Raw genomic sequence first — 20,960 nt, forward strand, 5'->3', positions numbered from 1 at the left:
GCGAGACCCTGTCACACACACACAAAATCTCTAGACCAGATTATCCTCATTTCAGTTTTTGCCTACTTAACACATCCACTAATTTACAGTAGAGAAAAATAGCTTCAGCAATCTATTCTTCAGTACTTCTAGCTTATGCACACCTGCTAAGCCCCTTTGCTCATGCCCCCATAAAAGACAATAAACAAAGTAAACCACAACCAGTGGAACAGTTTTCTTGGATCAAATACTATCACGTGTACTGTGAGGCTATGCTGTTCATTGCTGTGGATGCCCTACGTGCCACTTCTCCTCATGGGCTGGCTTAGTGTTGTTATCTTATTCCTTTTATGTAATACCTTCTTCTTTCCCTGGAAACAACGTTCTGACAGTAACAGGAAAAAAACCAACCACCATTCCAGTACCTTGCAAATCAAGTGTTTTTTCTTTTCTCTGTTACCGTTATTTTTGCCCATATGTGTACATGCTTTTACAAGGTTATAATCATAGCGCACCACTTTGTATTCCAGTTTCTACTTTTTATTATAAATTATTGTGAATACTTTTTCTTTGGAAATATTTATTTTTATTAATATATGTTCACTGAAGAACATTTGTAAAATAAAACAATACTACCCATAATCACAAGGAGATAACTTCTGTTAACATTTTGGTTTGTAGCCTCATAGTCTTTTTCATTGATTATTTTGTATGCTTGATAATAATGTGTTTTGTGTTTTATATTTCATATATTCTAGTTCTAGGTCATTTGGGCTCTTTAAAAATATTTACTTTCCTAACAGTTTAGTTAGTATTATAGAATTAGTGAAAATATATTAGAGAAGTAGTGTTTTAATTTTACCTGCATATAGTTCAGCAATAAAAAGAACACCCATCCTGTGATGAATTATTCCATGGATGGAAAGATTGCCTTTTCTAAGTTTAGGTTATCTCATCAGAAACCAGGAAATCTCAGAAAACAGAGCTATGGATAACTAAACTGATTTTTTTAATCTGAGTTTTATTAATAGTATCAAGTTAGAAATGACTTCTTGATTCTAATTATGAAGTAATGCATTTCCATCATCGAAAGAAGCATTGTAGAGAATGTTAATGCCTCTGAATCTGAAACATTTATAAAAATTACTTTCGTGGTAAGCTTAGCAGTATAGAAATGTGGAGCCTTTAGGAAACAGAAATGTAAGTGGACAATCAAATTCAGGCAATTTTTCACCAAGCATTTGGCATTATAATCACAGATCTTTGTCCTCACCAGGGATTTTTCACCTTAGCTGATATTTCACAATCGATCTCACTTTAAATTGTTTGAGATTAATCATTTTTCAGATAGAAATTGATATTAATGAAATTAAATTAGAAGAGTTGGTTTAAAAGTCAACATAATAAAACAATATTAAGGATTATATTTGTTTCATCCAATTTCTAGCAAGAAAACAGTAATGATTTGATAATATGTCAATATTTCATGCAGACAGTTAGCCTCATGCTTTTACAGTTTATTTCATGCTTTTACATGCTTATACTTAGCCTCAGTATATTCTGTCACATGAGAAATCTCAATCTGGACAAAAACCTGGTACTTTTATTATTAGAGATTGTCTTATAAGGGATGGTCTCAGTGGTTTGAGAAGGATTTACATCAGACTATTGGACATTACTGAAAGAAAGGTCACAAAAATATATCCCATGAAGCCTAATTTAAAAAGAGGAGCCTCTTGCCTATAATTGAGATGCAATTTTAATGTTCTTGTGGTAATGGCATCACTCTAAATATGTAAATAGAGGTAGCATTTAATAGAGATAGAAGACCTCTATTCCATCTTTTTTTTTTTTTTTTTTTTTTTTTGAGATGAAGTCTCACTCTGTCACCCAGGCTGGAGTGCAGTGGCGCGATCTCGGCTCACTGCAAGCTCCGCCTCCCAGGTTCACACCATCCTCCTGCCTCAGCCTCCCGAGTAGCTGGGATTACAGGTGCCTGCCACCACGCTTGGCTAATTTTTTTGTATTTTTTTTTAGTACAGATGGGATTTCACTGTGTTAGCCAAGATGGTCTCGATTCCCTGACCTCATGATCCACCTGCCTCAGCCTCCCAAAGTGCTGGGATTACAGGCGTGAGCCACTGCACCCGGCCTATTACACCTTTCAAGGTGGAAGACCTAGGTTTAAGGCCTGGCTCCATCACCAATATGCTATTTGGTGTTGAGAGATTGACTTCTAAACTGAGACTTTAAGGAATGAATAGGCACTAACCAGTTCAATGGATGACAGGGAGCCCCCGGTGCAAATGACTGAAGACAAAAAAGAGTCAATAATTGACTGGGCTCAGTGGCTAACATCTATAGTCCCTAGACTTTGGGAGGCTGAGGTAGGAAGATGACTTGAGCCCAGGAGTTCAAGACCAGACTGGGCAATATTAGTGAGACTTTTGTCTCCACAAAAAAAAATGTAAAAATTAGCCAGGCATAAAAGTTCATGCCTATAGTCCCAGCTGATCAGGAGGCCAAGGTGGGAGGATTGCTTGAGCCCAGGAGGCAGAGGTTGCAGGGAGCCAAGATCACACCACTGTACTCCAGCCTGGGTGACAAAGTGAGACCTTGTCTCAAAAAATAAAAAATGAGTCATTAGTTAGGTTTCTATATCTTTAACTAATGGTTTGCTTGATCATATTATGGTTTTTGGGAGGGAGCATTTGAAGTAAATGTTGACCTTTATAGTACTGACCTTTGAAAGCCTTCCCCTTCTATTTGCTGTACACTGGACTAGAGGCAAGGGATGCAGCCTCTGGAGCCCTGGTCATGCTATCCATTTCAGCTGTTTATCTTACTCCCATCACGTATGTATTTGTCCACACCCATTGCCTGTTTCCAAAGCCTAAGTAAACCTCTTATCAGTCAGGTTCTGACAGGAAACAGATGGCTACTCAGACTGGGTGACTGGGGAGAGTTTAATGAACTACAAAAGTGTGGGCTAGGAACCCTGGGAAACTGTCCCAATCTTAGGCCAAAAGAAGCCAAGTGATAGAGCCATTATCAAAACTCTAACTAACTCAGAGTAGGTGTTTGTAGCTATGTTTGATAGAGGAACACAGCTAATGTACAGAGATCTGGCTACAAAGGAACCGGGAAAATACATACCCTTACCTCACTCCCCTTCTGCCTTCTAAGTCACCTTGTGGGTACCTCCCACTGACTGAATCCAAGGACAAGCCAGAGGACAAAGTAGCTTGTTGGTGCAGTCCAGAATGCTCCCTTCTGGAGGCAAAGAAGAAGGTGGGGAATGGTAGAAGGTGGGTCAAGAGAGCAAACAGAAGACATCCAGCAAGCACACACTCTTATTTGCAATTGGCAACTTCTTACCAGGTGACTAGCCCTGGGAGGAACAAAAGGGAAAAGGAGTCGTGAGCCCTACTCTCTTGAGCCACACTGGCAGGTTCCCTGGGTTTGAAATCAATCAGGTGTCTTCTGATGGATCAGAAGAACTTTTTACTTTATTTATTCCCTCTTACCTTCACCCCTAAAGAGCTAATTCCAGAAATACTTATTTTGGCTGTGGAAAGTCACACAAATTACAGACATTTATCATATAACACAATAGTAACTGCAGATCTCAATATGTATATCTGGTTAATTCTGTATAAGTTGTTTGATGATAACGTTAAATTCTTGATCTGTGCCAAGACTTTGGTACTTTCCTGTCCATGTTTCACGGTCATCTTCTCACAATATTAAAGCATGTGAGAGCAGATTGCTTATAAGGAGTTTTTATTCCTACCCCCAAAATACTGACTTATGACAGAAGGCATCTTGGAAAGAGACATGGCTTACGGGTGTATGGCTCTTTCTTCATGTGATAAAAATTAAACCTCTGGTGAGTTGTATGGAGTGCTTCCATCTTTGGATGTGCTTTTATTTATAAATATATATATATGTATTTTTTTTTCTTCCTACTCCCTTAAGATCTCATTAAAGAAATCACTGTCCACTCATATTTTGGAATCTTTGAGACAGTGATCCACTGCCTGTGTGTGTATGAGTGTGTGAGTGTGAAGAACTCCTTTTCATTTTCCAAAACCTTGATTCTTGTATATATAGACAGTGGAGGAATCAGAGAAAGCGCAATGATGGATGAGTCCCTGAATCATTTCTTTTCTCTCTGCTGGTTGAACTCTCTCCTCCCAAAAAGTGACAGTGGCCTTCTAGATACTGTTTCTCTCCATTTGGCTACTTGGGTCTGCACTTTTAGATGTATCTAGATTTTTGGGTAACTCGTTTAGTGTTATAAGCCATTTATACATAAATCTTGACGTTTGGAACTGCTTTGTCACCTGTGTTTCTAGTTACACACTGGTATAATCCAAGATTTATCCAGAAAATTTTTTCCTTTACCCTTCCCTAGGGCTAAAGCTGAATTCTTATCTTCTCTTCGTTGAGTGGAAGGAATACTTACATTTTTCCCCAGGTTTGCTTTTGAGGCCCTTAGTTGGTGATTGAACTCTGTATACGAAGTCCTCCAGGGAGTTGGCCTTTGCCATGTAGTCCTTCTTGCATACAGAGTCCCCAAAGTACTCAGGTGCTGCTCAGGTCTCAGAGTTCTTGGATGATGGTACTTATGAGCTCTCTATGTCGTGTTGTCTACTTTATGAACCTTGGGAGATTACTCTTCCTTTTTTTTTTTTTTTAAGTTAGATTTAAAGGAGTGTTTTACCTGAAGGCTCATTTAAGGTTATTTTTCAAACTACAAATTGGAGCACATTCATGGATTATGAAATAGCTGGTTACAACTGGAATTTTTTAAATAAAATAGAAAATAGTTTGAAAAAGACAGATATTATATGATTCTACTTATATGAGATCCTAAGAGTAGTCAAATTCATAAAGAGTATAGTGGTGGCTGCCAGGGGCTGTGGGGAGGGAAGGATGGGAAGTGAGGGTTTAATGGACATGGAGTTTCAGCTTGGGAAAATCAAAAAGTTCTAGAGATGCATAGTGGTGATGGTTGCACAACAATGTGAATGTACTTAATGTCACTGAACTGTACACTTTAAAATGGTTAAAATGATAAATTTTATGCTATATATGTTAATATCACAATAAAAAATAGTGTGTGTCGTATTTTCAGAAAACCTTTTCCCCTGTTTTGTATGTGTATACTGGATTACAATAAAAGTGTGCTTGTTATTTTGAGTTAGGGTTAAGACATTTGAAAAACAACCATTGTAAGGAGTGGAAGAAACACAGTGCAGCAGGCACACACGTCCTCCTGCATCCTCTCTCACCCAGTCAGCACTCTCCAGGGATGGACAGAGCAGTGTTCCTGCAGTGTGTAGGGGAGAATTTATGTGAACCAACGTTGAGAGACAGTGCCCCATTGAGATGAATGCCAATATGCTGTTGTGAGATCCCTCTTAGGAAGCTAAAGAGAATCAATTAACATTAACCTATGTAGCCAGTATGGTACCTTGTCTTGCCAACAAGAAAAAGAAGAATGGATTTTTTTCATCATTTTTTTTTAATCGAATGGTAGATATCATGCTAAGTAGTTTATATGCAGTAACTCATGTAATATTTGAAAAAGGTAGGTCTAATTTCTGTACTCATTTTATAAATGAAAAATACTGAGATTTAGCCAAGTGAAATAACTTGCCTAATACTACAATATAAATTATAGCAGTGTATACATTTCATTCTGTGTTCTCCTACCTTGGTCATTCTCTGCTTAATCTCACAATCATGGTGGAAAGCAAGGAGGAGCAAGTCATGTCTTAATCTCTATGCTATATTATACTACATTATAAAATCTTTATTACCATAAAGGGATCCTTACAGAAGTGACATTCAGGGCTGGATCTTTAGGGATTGTGCCTGGGTCCCCACAGTGCCATTAAGATAGGATCAGTCTACATCTAGATGTACTGGACACTCCTTGTTTAAATAATTGATCCCCTCTATAGGTCACTCAGGACAGTTGGTAAGTAATTCTTTGGCTAAAACGAAGGTATAAGTAAAACACATGCCATCCTTCTCACTGTCTAGAATGCTTCCACTGTTCTAAAATAACACTTAAATAACCCTCTGAATAAATTACTGAATCGTGAATTGTGTGTATTACTATTTGAGAGATCTTGCTTCCAGGAGCTATTTTCCAGCATGTTAAAAGTGAAGAGCACCAGATAATTCTGTGAACACTGCCATTGGCCATGAATTTGACCTGTTTTGAAAGTCTTTTGGGAAAAGCGGAAGTATTGAAATACAAATACTATAAGTTGTGAGATTTTTTTACTTTTGTTTTTCTGCTTATTGTACATCTGATGTTTGACCTTTTGAGATCTGAATCAGATTAAAGTTCACTGTTGTACCTAATTAGGGAAATTATACAAATGTAGCTACTGCAAGTCGCTAGCAGAGTCATCACTCATATTTATGACTATTTAGTCGTATTGTACTTAGATCATTTTAATCCTTAGGTGAAAGGTAAACACATAAATGCTACTTTTATAGTATATAATGGTGATTTAAGTTAAGAATATCAAAAACTATAAATGTGCTAATGTAAAATAGAGTTAAAGTATATTCAAATTACATATACCACATTTTGTGTTTCAGAAGTGTGTGATTTTGTTGACTCCAGTTTTTAAGTAAAAGTTTTAATTTTTGCATACAGATTAACCTAGTAACCATTTTAGTCAGGATTTCAAGATTGAAGGAGTATTGCTGACTAGAGTAGTGCTACTAGCACTAATGCTTACTGGAGTATGATTTTATGATTCAGGAGCTACTGTATATACCTAAAAATATGTCTTACCATTGCTTTGTGCATTTAATTTAGGAAAAGTGAAGAATCAACCAATTTGTTACAAGTAAATATTGTATTAGATACTCATGATGTTTTAGCAAACTTTTGCAATATATTATAATATTTGCCACTCTCAGGAGATAGAAAAATAAATCAAGAGTGTCAAAAACTGTAATTGGCCAGGAAAATGCTTCAGATAAACCCCTCAAACTGTGTACCCATTTTTAAAAACTGGTCCCATAGAACTCTTGCCTGGATTTTTAGTAATATTTTGACTAACATTGTGCCCTATTTCTAAAAACTTACATGAGTAGTATAAGGGAAAGAGTTCAAATGCGTAAAACACATATACAACTAATATATTTTCCTCTTTCTGAATAAATACAAGTTTTAATTTTATCTTGCCAATGAAATCTTTTGTTAACTCTACAAATTCCTAGAAAGTTACTTGGATTACTGTGCCCATTACAGATGTTTTAAGAATATACTTAGCTGCGTTTTTGTGCATAGTCAATAACCTAGTGCTCCAAAGTCTGTTTTCTTTGTCTGCAATGGAGATTTACTAGCATTGCAGTAAATGCTTACACCACATAACTAAACTCTTCGAGGTTAAACAACTCAGTAAACATGTCGCAATGCTCCTAGCTTTCATTTTCACCAGCCTGTTTCACAACCTCTTTCAAAACCCAATGGAAGATTCACACCTCTGAAAATCCCACATGATTCACCCATGCCATTAAGTTCCTCTTGTGTTTCCACTCTGGCAGCACTTCCCACTTGCCTATTCCTGGGGGTTGGTTCTGTTTGGTAATTTTTGTAAACGTCTACGTACTGAGTATCACCAGTTAGACTGTGAGTTCTTTGAAAATCAAGGATTTCTTTCTTTAGTGTTTCCTGTCACAGTTCTTCCTAGGACACCGTAAATCACATTGCTTGTCTTTAGGCTCCTCATGGATTTGGGAGCCAGGCTGTGATAGCTACAGAGCATATTTCAGCATGAAAAGAAGGGAGTGAAAGATAGTGAGTAGTGGGGAAAAGGCAACATCAATTCAGTGATCTACAATTAACAGGACAACATCAATTCGGTGATCCACAATTAACAGGATTGTTGTTCTCCTCCAACAATCCCAAATTCCCAGGTTTTGTGCTCCTGTTAGTATTAATGCAACCTAGGCAGCATGCTTCCTGTGCACAGCAGCAGCCACCATGTGCAGACATCTTCCCTTCTATGGATACCTTCACTATTCATTTTAATCAGATTTAACTCGTTTTGATCAGATTTAACTCATATAAGCTGGGAGTTGTGGCTCACGCCTGTAACCCCAGCACTTTGGGAGGCCAAGGTGGGTGGATCACTTGGGGTCAGGAGTTCAAGACCAGCCTGATCAACATGGTGAAACCCCATCTCTACTAAAAATACAAAACTTAGCTGGGCGTGGTGGCAGGCGCCTGCAATCCCAGCTACTCAGGAGGCTGAGGCAGGAGAATCACTTGAACCTGGGAGGCAGAGGTTGCAGTGAGCCAAGATTGTGCCACTGCACTCCAGCCTGGCCTGGACAACAAAACGAGACTCCGTCTCAAAAAAAAAAAATAAAGATTTAACTTGTATAAAATAATGTTAAGAGGATGGGCAAGAGAGGACCCATGCATTGTAATTGTCCATGGAACCCTAATTCTTCTAGACAAGGTCATAACTTTTATGGCACCCATTATAGTAGGGAGTGAGTGCTTAATGAAGAATATTGACTGATCCCTATGGGAATATGGGTATGGACAATCTGGAGAAGTAAAACAAAAGTGAAATATTTGGCCAGGTGCGGTGGCTCACGCCTGTAATCCCAGCACTTTGGGAGGCCAAGGCGAGAGGATCACGAGGTCAGGAGACCAAGACCATCCTGACTAATACGGTGAAACCCTGTCTCTATTAAAAATACAAAAAATTAGCTGGGAGTGGTAGCAGGTGCCTTTAGTCCCAGCTACTCGGGATGCTGAGGCAGGAGAATGGCGTGAATCCGGGAGGCAGAGCTTGCAGTGAGCCTAGATCGCGCCACTGCACTCCAGCCTGGGCGACAAAGCGAGATTCCGTCTCACAAAAAAAAAAAAAAAAAAAGGTGAAATATTTATGGTGACACTGAAGTATTGTGTTTTTGAGTGGCAGAGTCACACTCTGAACTGCACTGATCTTAATAACAGAACGAATGGCCCATAAGTTTTGTGAGATGTGGATGGAAGCAAATTGATTTGGAGATAGATCAGCATGAGTTGGCATTTGAGGAATCCTTTGAAAGTTTTCTGTGAAGAATTCATAGAGAATAATCAACATGATTCCAGGCTGGAATGTAGTGCATGACAGCCTTGACCTGCTGCGCTTAAGCAATTCTCCCACCTCAACCACCAAGTAGCTGGGACTGCAGGTGCATACCACCACATCCAGCTAATTTTCTGTAGAGATGAGGTCTCACTCTGTTACCCAGGCTTGTCTCGATCTCCTGAGCTGAAGTGATCCTGCTACCTCGGCCTCCCAAAGTACAAGGATAACAAGCATGAGCCACTGCACCCGGCCAAAAACGAACTTAGTTTTTAAAAAAAACTAATTTACTTGAGAAAATACTGAAGATTTGATAAAATATTGACTATAGAATTTTCAGTACTAGTTTTAGAAATCCTTATAAAAAGACATTTCACTCATGTAATATTGGGCAATTTTGGTTATTGAACTTCTTTTATCACTTCTTTCCCATAGCTCTGCAAGTGAGTCTGGTTCTCAAAGCACTTGTGATCCACTTGTGACTCCAACAGCCCTGGCTGCCTGTACCAGAGTGGACTCCTGCTTTACCCCATGGTTTGTCCCATCCCTTTGCATTTCCTTCCAGTTTGCTCACCTGGAATTTCATCTTTGTCATCACCTTGACCAACTAGGCACAGGTACTCTTTTCTTTAGCATCAGAATAACATCCATTTAATACTTACCATTTTCTCTTGAGTGTTTTCAGAACAGAAGTCATCAGTCTTAGATAACGTATCTTCAGGAAGTATAAAGCGAGCAGTGGCAAAGTTATCCTGGGGTTGACTTGGCAACACAGGCATAACCTTTACTTCTGAACCAGCTTATGAACCTATTATATAAATTGTCAATGGTATTGAGCTGACATGTTTTTGAATGCTACCTAATGAGAATTTTTCAAGGAAGTTAGTTTTACTATAATTCCAATTATGATCTTGTATTAGTTCATTTTTCACGCTGCTGATAAAGACATACATGAGACTTCGAAGAAAAAGAGATTTAATGGATTTACAGTTCCACATGGCTGAGGAAACCTCACAATCAGGGTGGAAGGCAAGGAGAGCAGGTCACGTCTTACATGGATGGCAGCAGGCAAAGAGAGCTTGTGCAGGGAAGCTCTAGTTTTTATATAACCATCAGATCTTGTGAGACTTATTCACTATCAGGAGAACAGTGCAGGAAAGACCTCCCCCACTGATTCAGTTGTCTCCCACCGGGTCCTTCTCACAACATGTGGGAATTCAAGATGAGATTTGTGTGGGGACACAACCAAACCATATCAGATCTCTTTGAAAGAAATATGTCTGTTCTTGTTCAGCATCCTGAGTCATTACATTAGTAGCAAATAGATTCCAAAAATACTTGGTATTGCCTGATTTCAAAAGCATGAGCACCTTCCACAAAAGATAGGCACAGTCTCAAATTAATTTAAAGGGGTATCATTTTTACAAGTTTAGAAGGAAGTTTAAATTTTCCCACACACCAAAAGTGGCCTTTTATAAGTTTACTAATGTTATTTGAACAATTATTTCTCAATCTTTATGTTCTGTACCAAACCTTTTCTAGGTGATACATGTTGATTCATGTATTAGGTTTTTAACCTACATGTAATAAAGGGAGGAGGAGAAAATCAGATTAAAACCAAACATAGCTGGCCGGGCATGGTGACTCACGCCTGTAATCCCAACACTTTGGGAGGCCGAGGCAGGTGGATCACGACGTCAGGAGATCGAGATCATGTCTCTACTAAAAATACAAAAAAATGAGCCAGGCATGGTGGCACGTGCCTGTAATCTCAGCTACTAGGGAGGCTGAAGCAGGAGAATCACTTGAACCCGGGAGGCAGAGGTTGCAATGAGCCAAGATCACACCACTGCACTCCAGCCTGGGCGACAGAGCAAGACTCCGTCTCAAAAAAAAAAAACATAGCTGCTGTTAAGCATCTTGCCGTTTCAGCAAAAATGGAGTTTAACCTGCTTTCTCTAACTCTCTTTGAGTCATATTTTTGTTTTGGTTTTTGAGATTCAATTGGTAGATACAGAGCAGTTCTATAAAATTCTCTTTAGATGGATACCTGCTTTTCAGTTTATTTATTTCCTTCTGTGATCAATTTTTTGTGAAAGTAACTTTTGGACAATATATATTTAAGAGGCCTACTTGAACAAAACAGTTTTGTTTTCAGATATCAAATGGGAATCCAAAGATTGTAATATCTTCAAGAAATAATTTGAATTTATTAAACACCAAAAACTCATTTCAATAATCAAAAAGTGAATAGTTTGAATGTCATTTCACCCTTTATTTTCACAAAGTATTGGCTCATCTTAATTGCTGTCTTTCTTGTTTGTTTTCTCAACAGCTGCACCACAGTACCTACAGCCATTTGTTTCTGATAGAAATATGCCATCTGAACTAGAATACATGATTGTTTCCTTCAGAGAACCACACATGTATCTTCGACAGTGGAATAATGGTTCTGTCTGTCAGGAGATCCAGTTCTCAGCTCAAGCAGACTGTAAACTTCTAGAGTGCAGAAATGTCACTATGCAAAGTGTGGTGAAACCCTTCGGCATCTTCGGGCAGATGGCAGTTTCCAGCGATGTAGTAGAAAAGCTGCTTGACTGCACCGTGATAGTTGATTCTGTATTTGTAAACGTTGGACAGCATGTAGTCCATTCTCTAAACACTGCAATACAAGCTTGGCAACAGGTATGCACATTCCATAACAGTTTACAGTTTAGTCACATATGATATTTTATTAGGTTCTGTATGCTATCACTTCTGATAATAAGTTAAACACAAACAAAAATGTGAGAGAATGAAGAATTTGATGGGCACCATTATACTTGAGGCCTTCTCTGTTTTGGCAAAGTGATACATGTTATTTTTGAAACACTGGAGAATATGGGTTCTCTACACATGCATTGGAGATCATGCCCACATTTTTGTGACTAATGTACCACATCTGTGTGGAAAGTAACATATTCCCAGAAATTTTTTCCAAGTATTGTGGCTTTAGTTTGCCAAAGCTTCAACTTAGCTATGTATCAAATTGTCTAAGTGTCCATTGCAGAAATAAAGAACCTGTGTGACCCTTTCTGATGATAAGCATTCCATCTTTTCAAACCAACCAACAAACAAAAAGCAGTGAGATGAAATATGTGAGTACAATACAGTCTTAGTTTTTTCCTCTACTCTCATTCTGACTTTTTGATTCACTAAAAAGTACTGGATAATGGATTTTTTTAATCAGTTAGAGAGCCTTGATTATTTTAATAATTGTTTAACTTTTATTTCTTATCAGAAATAAACCAAACCAAAAAAAGGGATGAAGTATAAGTCTATGATAAGTGGCATATTTAAAATGGGAAACCTGTCCATGTCTGCTAGCACCAAAGTAACTTCACAGAATATTTGGATGATAATAAGTTCAGCGATTTAAGAACAAATCACTTCTGTTTCCCTTACTGATTTTAGTGTTATATCGTATTTCCATCAAGTTTGTGTTGCTATTTAAGCTGAGACTTTTCCCCATATTTTGTATATGTTACACACATTTGTGTGAAGCTGGCTCCCCAAGAGAAACGGTCCTTCATCCCCCACTGACCTCCTTTTGGAATGGAGCAGTTAAAGGGAAGAGAAGCTTTTGTTCTTTAACTTAAGAATTTGTATGGGAATAAATGTTTTTCTTTATATGCATGAAGACCTATACAAGACCAAGGAATTAATTACCTAACATGGCACTACAATAGCAAAGGGAAAGAAGATAACACATCTGTTTTATATTTTAAAAATCTTTTTTAAGGGCATTCCATGGTTTTCTTGTTGCAAAGGACATGCGTAAAATAAGAGCTAGTGTGATCTAAATCTTTGCAGCTGGTTCAAATAGCCATGTGAAAAAAACCTCTATGGATCCAATTTCTGTTTTTTGGTCATATTTTGAACAATGCATTTAATAAAAAACAAACCTAGAAAATATAAAAGAATCATTGATAGAACATTTAAACCCAGGATATTTTTGTCTTGGTATCGGCCATTATAAGGGGACTCATGTGTAGCAACTACTGCAAAATGGCCTTCAGAAATACCAGTTTCCTCCCAGGGTAAAAATACTCTCTTAGACACAGCTATACATATAAATAAAATATGGTGCATAAATATTTAAATGTTTTAAACCACATCAGAGTGTGAATGACTGACTGGCTAACATAGTGCCTTGAAGGAATATTCTGAGTTTTTTTAAATGGAATTGTATATTTGATTAAGTAGAGCCATATGTCACGTAGCATATTGCTGACAGGTACATTCTATGAATAGTTGGTTCTGATTTATACAGGGATTTGGCAACGTTAACATGAGCCACAAGAGGATATACTTCTGTAATTGTTGCTGTAATTTTCTTGTTTCCTCTCATGTCAAGGGTACTTGCCACCAAGTTTTAATGTGGTAGGCACCTAACCCTGTGTATTCTAAAGTAAATATGAACGTGCACTGCTTTGAAATTATAGGACATTTGACATTGAAATGGGCTTACAAAGGGTTATTAAGTTCATTGTTTCTAAGATGTTCTGAATGTGGTTTATCCCCTTTCGAAAGGGAAGTTTAGTTTCCCAAACTTGAATTTTATTGTGTGTATACTGCTCACATACAGTATAATTGCTGCCAGTGAAAAATATGAATTTAATAAGCAAGCAAAGTGATTTTAGTTCTCCACATACTTTTTATTGGATTCATATTGGAGACAAGTCATTTTTCCCCAGTGTGGATGGACCAGACAGTTGAAGCATGAAACAATTTGGCCTTCCACCTTTAGGTCATGAGTTCAAGATTAACAGAAGCCTTCATCAGTGTCTGATTTCTCTGGCTATAGATTTTCTTTTCTCTTTTATAAATGATGACTGTTTTGTGAAAACAGATTAAGGATCCAAAATGCCACTTGCAATCTGTTTTATATTTCTATGTCACTTTCCCAGATTTGGACAAAATAGTATTAAAAGGGTTTTTTTCTTAAGGTTACACTTATGTGTCTTCTCTAACACCAAAATGGTATCTCTGTTTAATTGCAAATGCTTGTATGACACTCGATGAAACTTAAATGTGGATAAGCCATCTTTTAATTACAATTCCAAGTGAGCATTCTGAGGCTCAACATCTATGATGTGACGTCAAATACATATGAACTTTTTAATATTATAACAGAATTTAAAACATTCCAGGAAATGCTTAAACTTATTACAGTTATAATGAACTCTACAGATGAAGGAGCAGTAGAGAAATAGTTCCCTGAGGACTTTGAATATTCTTTAGAAAAATGTAAACAACCCCCTTGTGTTCTTTAATTTACATTTTTTCCTAAAACCCTCATCATTTATTAAAGGTCAGTTTTTAGAGATGAAGAAAGTAATATGATTTTTTTTCTACTCAAGCCCCATCTGGTAACTTAACCTCTGTGTTACCAGCAGATTGATCCCAATTCATTATGAAAACTGAATTTTAATCTCAGGATGTGTAACTAAGTGGGAGATTGGAATCATATTCCTGTCTTCATGTCTGTACTCGCACTGAAAGGAAAGAAAAATGTTTACAAGTAGAGCAGTTCATGTTGATTATATAATGCTCAATGGAAAAATCTCGTCAAAACTAATTACATACTATGATTCCAGTTTGATTAAAGGTTTGTAGATAAATATATAAAAAAGGATTGGATAGGACAGACTAGAATATTAACGGGCAGGACATTCAGAAGGGAAAAATTACTTGAAGAAAATTCACCAAAATGTTAATAGTAGTTATTGCTGAGTTTAAAATTAAAGATTTTTAAAAATCCATACTTTCTGTATTTCCTAATTTTCCCTCCCCTTATTCTCCCTTCCCCTTCTTCTCCCCTTTATTTTCTAACTTTGTACAGTGAATATATAATTATAGTTTTACAAATTACATCTACTAAAGTTTTTGTTTATTTCCTAAGTATTTATCGGCCAGGCATTATGCTGGATACCAGAGATAAAACTGTAAAGAATACAGACGTGGTTGCTGCCCTTCTGCAGCATGAAGTCTAATTATGGAGACAATATTGAACCCATAATGGTACAAATTAACAAGTGCTGTGAAGGTGAAATATAGAATCTTATATAAGCATAAAATAGGAGAACCTAACTTGACCCGGGAGGATCTCAGAAGGCTGCTCTTAAAACCAGCCTTAAAACAGGAATCTGAAAGTTGAATAGAAACAAGTTGGTCAAACAAGAAATGGAGAAAAAGATGTCTAAGCAGAGGGAGGCTCTGAGGCAGGAAGCAGTTTGATGTGTTGGATGAGTTGGAAGGAGGTCAGCATAGTGCTGGAGCAGCTGGAAAAGGCTGGTGGAGCTGGAGTGTCCTGAACAAATGCCCTCAGCAAATGGAGAGTAGCTCAAGATGCAGTTGGAGGCATGGGCAGGGGCTGGGTAAAACAATTCATCTAAAACTCAACAGCAGGCAAGTTTTGAAATCATTGCTACCATTAAAAGCCAGAGTAGAGAGTATTATGGTAGATGACCGATGCTTGTTGTTATGAGTACTTTGGTCTCACTTAGCCAGAAACTCTTTTGGTGGTTAGTGTGACTGTGAAGCAAGGTTCAGTTCAATGGGAACAAATGGATGATGTGAGAGGGCTTAGAAGTCCTCAAGGACCTCTGGAAAAATGAGGTATGTCAGGGCCACTTCACCACCTGCAGCATGGAGCCTGCCCACCTACTTCAAGGGCATTTTGGATGACTAGGAGTAGACTCTGTTTCCCAAGATGAGTCTGTACCCTGATGGGTACAAGTCTGGTCATGGCCCAGGCTGGATTCCAGGTACATTCATCTGTAGTCTCCTTGGCCTCATGCCTCCTCTGTACTTGAATCACAATGCTTCTGAGTTGTATCTCTGTTTACTCCCCTACTTCTCAGTAAAGTGGTAAATGATGGAGTGTGGCATTTTGACATTATTTAGATCCATATGGGAAATAGAGGCCTACTGGAGAAACATGTTATCTCCCATTATCTGCAAATGAATTAGCTACTTATGATTTTTTTCTTATATTCTCAAGTTAATCATTTATTTAGCATTCTTTTAAGTTTACCAAAAGTGTGTTTATTGCTTTTAAGCCATAGTCTAACTAGAGTGATAAAAGAGTAAGCACAGAAATACTTTATTACTTTGCCAGTGTTTTAATGTAGCAACAACCAGTGGAGGCACCATTAAATGAAAAAGGAGTTATCAGCACAGGAACATATTATTAATTTGCTGCGCTTTAGCTGACTAATGAAGGATTTTAGCTGATTGATGACTATTAGCTGAAACAGATACCGAAAAGTGTTTCAACTCACATTATTTCTCATGAAAACTGCAACTTGGCTTACAGTGACTCTGGAGTTGATCTGTTTTGTATGTTCAGCCTCTTAACAATAGAGGGAAAGTTATGGTTTTATTTACATCTCTCCCTGAGCAGATTTACACACATATCCACCCTCCCCCTTAAGGGATCTGGGGATGTTTTACCTAAATGATTCTTACTTTCTGTAGGGTACAAACTGTGGCTTTGGTAATTGGTCTTGATTGTTGAGTTTAGAAGCCGGGAACATGGTAATTCTAGCCTCCAGTACTCTGTTCAAAAACATGCACTACCCAGTACAGCACTCTTTGTAGCATGTTAATTCACTTTAAGAAATGTTAAAAGTTTGAAGGATCTCATTGTTCTTTTACTCTTCAGTGTGTATGATTTATTTTGAGGGAGTATAAATCAAAACACATTCTTGAAACATTTAAAATCTCTTAAAGGTATTTTTTGTGTGTGTGTGTGCTTATCCTGGCAGTATAGAATACTTTGTATACCAGAGCTAATGACAACAGATCTTTTAGGGTTTCTGTGTTGTAACAATCGCCACTGGGCAGACAGCTGCCAAACATCTTGCAATTAATCTGATCCATGTTGGCTTTCGTATCCTTTTTCTTTCAGAACAAATGCCCTGAGGTAGAGGAGTTGGTCTTCAGCCATTTTGTGATCTGTAATGACACACAGGAGACACTGCGGTTTGGCCAGGTGGATACTGATGAAAATATTCTGCTGGCGAGTCTCCACAGTCACCAGTACAGCTGGCGCTCTCACAAATCCCCACAGGTATTTGAGAAACACCCTTACAAACAGCCATTGTTAAGGTTGGGGATTCATTTCTTCTGCACTTGTGTGCTTGTCCAGTTATTTTCCTTTTTAAGTCTCCGAAGGAACCACACAGCGTAGCTACATCTGACGGAAACTCAAGAGTGTTTAGAGATGGGAGCACACGCTTCTCCTGGAATGGAGTGTTTTCCTGTTTAGCCCGGGTGCTTGGGGGGCAGCAGGGTGTGGTGATGAAGAGGCTGACTCGAGAGCCAGGTTTGGATCCTAGCTGTGTATAACTTTGCTCTACTTTCTGTTCTTCAGTTTTCTCATATGTATAATGGGGATAAAAGTAGTACCTATTTCAAAGGGTTATAAGGACTAAGTGAATTCATGCATATAAGGCATTAATATATAAGCATTATGTGTTGGGTATTATTATTCATTTGTTTCTTCAGATTTTTTTCTGTGTGTGTCCTTGGTAGCAGGCACATGCTAGGCACTGGGAATTCAAAAAGAGGTAAGTCACAGGCCTTGCCCTCTGAGGACAGCTCACAATCTGTGATACAATGACAATGAAAAACTACGTCCAAGGCAGCACTGAGAAAAGACACACCAGAGGATGTCTGTTTTCCAAGTAGTGTAATTTCATTTTCCTGTCCCTTTAGATGGGAATAATTAGAGATATGTGCCCTGTAGCGATAATATGAAGATGAATTAAATACAAAGATGTAGTCTTAAGTGAGCAAAATAAATCCTAGGAAGTACTCTCAAGAATAATGTATTTGTTAAACTGGATAATAAGGAAACTACTGCCTGCTTGTGATTAAAAGAAAGTCATTAGATTAGAGAACAAGTTTTCCCATCTGGTCTCTAGACCAGCATCAGACTACATTATACCCTTGGGCTCCAAATGAGGGTAGCTAGATGCTGATTTCTTACTTGTTTTTTCATCAGATTGCCACACTATTGGTATACAATTTGGAAAAGTAGCTATAATGCAGTATTTCTTATTTTGTTCACATTAATCTGACAGGACACTGAAATACATGACGTTTTTTCATAAAAATTTTCTCACATGATATGGTATTACACTCATATTTTTAGGGTAAATCACATACCCTTGTTTTCTAATTTTCCTCTTGAGAAATGTCCATGTTAGAAGTATTTAAGTTGTTTCTCACTTGTAACATAAAGGATGTTTTATTTGTTTTAAATTCATCTGTTTTTTATTTTTTGCCTATGGATTACAAAAGTGAGAGCATACAGGTATACAGACAAAACCAAACAAAAACACCTATAATTCCAACCACCTAGAGAGAACTCATATTAACACTTGCTGTATAACCTGTTAGATCTTCTAAGTTTCCATTGCCATTGCATTCCCAGCAGTGAATTGTGAGGGACAGGAAAGAAGCCTCTGAGAAGCTACAGTAACATGTAATTGTACACTGTACTTGTAGCCACTTTACTGATGCACACACAGCAAGCTCCAGGCCTTAGCCGGTAGAAAGCAAAGCAGAGGAAGCTTAACTCTCCACAGTCAATTTGAAGATGCATAGCTTGCATATCCCTCAGAGATCCTCAGGATTCCCTGGACACTGGAGCCAGGATGGGAAGGTGATCATAAGAGAACAACTGGCTCAGGAGTGTGGGGAGCAGTAGTGTTCATGTTACAGACATATAGTTTCTGGGTAGAGAGGAGGTCAGCAGGAAAGAATGAATAGACAACCACTGTCACCAGCACACCTTTCATTTTCATACTTGTTTGCACTATTTCAAAGGCCTTTTTGTATTTATTACAAGTTTTATTTTCACAGCATTCCTGTGTAGTATTATTTGTTATGCGTATTTTATAGATAAGGAGACAAATAGAAATGTTAAGTTAGGTAGTGGTAGAGTTAGGACTGAACTCCTTATCTTTTAATTATCAATACAGTGTCACTTCGACTTTGTCTCACTCCCCTAGGTTTTGGCAGCATGATTTGTCTGTTAGAATAGCCAGGCTGTGAAGTTTGAAAAGAAGGGCTGAGAAATCACTGGAATAGTAGGCCACAACTAAAGCTAAACTAATAGGGGATTCTTAGTCCAAGTATGAACTTTGCAAAGTCTTAACTGTGTTACCAAAAATAATAGGAGCTTTTTAATGACAAACTGTAAACATAAAACAGGTATCTAATAAACTTTGCTCTTTCTTTTAAATTTGTAACTGCATCTTGTGGATGCAACTTTTAAAATAAGCTGCAGTCATTATAATCTTAAGACTAAAACCTAGATGATATTTATAAAAAACAATGTCTTCTTACTATATTTCTATATGCTAATGTAAGTGTTTTAGGACCCTCTGAAGCCAGAAGCCTTAATGGGCCCAGGGGGTCTTCATGGAATTCCTTACATTCACAGTTGCAGATTCTGCTGTGTTCTAATGAGAGTCTACGTGAGGATCAGAAAAACTAGCCACTCAGCTTCAAACTGCACCTGGAGCTTGTCATAGATACACAATTGAGCAAAATATTCCTTTTTCCAGACTCCAAGTCATATCCTGCATCGCCCAGCAAGCTTCGTTTTAGGAACATTTGTGTCTGCATGTTTATGCTGCCTTGGGTGTTAGTCAATTCATAGTCTCAGGGAGGATTTCTAAAGTTCATGGAACTTAACTCCATTAAACAATGTAACTAACATTGCAGAGATCAACAAAGTGGCAGTGACACCTGGAAAGGTTTCAAAGAGGTCAAGATATCTTAAAACCACACAAGAGGTTGCTAACAACAGTGAAGTCCCAGTAGGATGAAAAGAAACATGGACACAACCAATTCTAGAAATCCAAAGCTGACAAACCTTTCAGAATTGAAAGTCATAAAATGCTCCTTATAGTTTCTAACACATACTCTGGGGCAGAATCACTTAACATTCTGGATATCTCACAACAATTTCTTGCCTAAACAAACAAAGGAAGAAGAAAACTATTTCCTAGGGAATAATTGAATATATTCAGCTGCACAGAATCATAGATGCCATCACAAAGGGCTCTTAAATATTCCAATTCAGTAGACTTTAGATCAGGTTGGATGAGAACAATAACCAGCAAGGGACTGCTCTTCAGAAAAGTATGTCACATTACGCTACATTGAATCTAGGGACTAGAGGTGTGAGTATATAAATGTTTCCCCACAATATAGGCAGTATGTGCAGTTCATAGTCAAAGGAAGCTTTGTTTAATTTAGACAAACAAGCTATAGTGACATCAACTAGTAGGATCAACATAAAACCAACTAGTAGGATTTATGTAGAGGCTGTTTAACTTCCTTTTTTGGTTAATAGAGAGCACTTTTGGTTAAACTGCTTGGAATAGTATTGCCTTTATCTTTTATGTAAAGATTTACACTTGCTTTTAACCTCAAACATGTACAATTTATGGATTATGCATTTTTTTCAGAATTGCAGAATTCTAGTTACCAATGACTTACTTGTGGTAATCAAACCATCAAGCAAGTGGAAATAGGCTCTAGACAGACCTATGGAAAATAATATAACATTTATCCTAAATGAATATAACAGAAGTTTCATAAGCGCATGAAACAGTAAATATTTAAAACTGCAGGTCAGGAATAGTGGTTCATGCCTGTAATCCTAACACTTTGGGAGACTGAGGCAGGAGGATTACTTGAGGCCAGAACTTCTCAAGACCAGGCTGGGCAACATAACAAGACCCAATCTCTACAAAAAATTTAAAAATTATTGGGGTATGGTGGCACATATCTGTA

General features: G+C 37.7%; 1 protein-coding gene across 1 annotated transcript in view; it reads left to right on the forward strand.

Annotated features, from left to right (window-relative positions):
• Positions 1 to 20,960, forward strand: part of VPS13B (vacuolar protein sorting 13 homolog B) — an 876,795-nt gene that overhangs the window by 759,065 nt on the left and 96,770 nt on the right. The window contains exons 40-42 of the mRNA XM_031669315.1: positions 9,537 to 9,718; positions 11,437 to 11,786; positions 17,056 to 17,217. Coding sequence (XP_031525175.1) covers positions 9,537 to 9,718; positions 11,437 to 11,786; positions 17,056 to 17,217 — 694 coding nt within the window. The remainder of the gene's footprint in view (positions 1 to 9,536; positions 9,719 to 11,436; positions 11,787 to 17,055; positions 17,218 to 20,960) is intronic.

Source organism: Papio anubis, chromosome 8 (genome assembly GCF_008728515.1).
Source record: "Papio anubis isolate 15944 chromosome 8, Panubis1.0, whole genome shotgun sequence".
NCBI classification, from domain to species: Eukaryota; Metazoa; Chordata; class Mammalia; order Primates; family Cercopithecidae; genus Papio; species Papio anubis.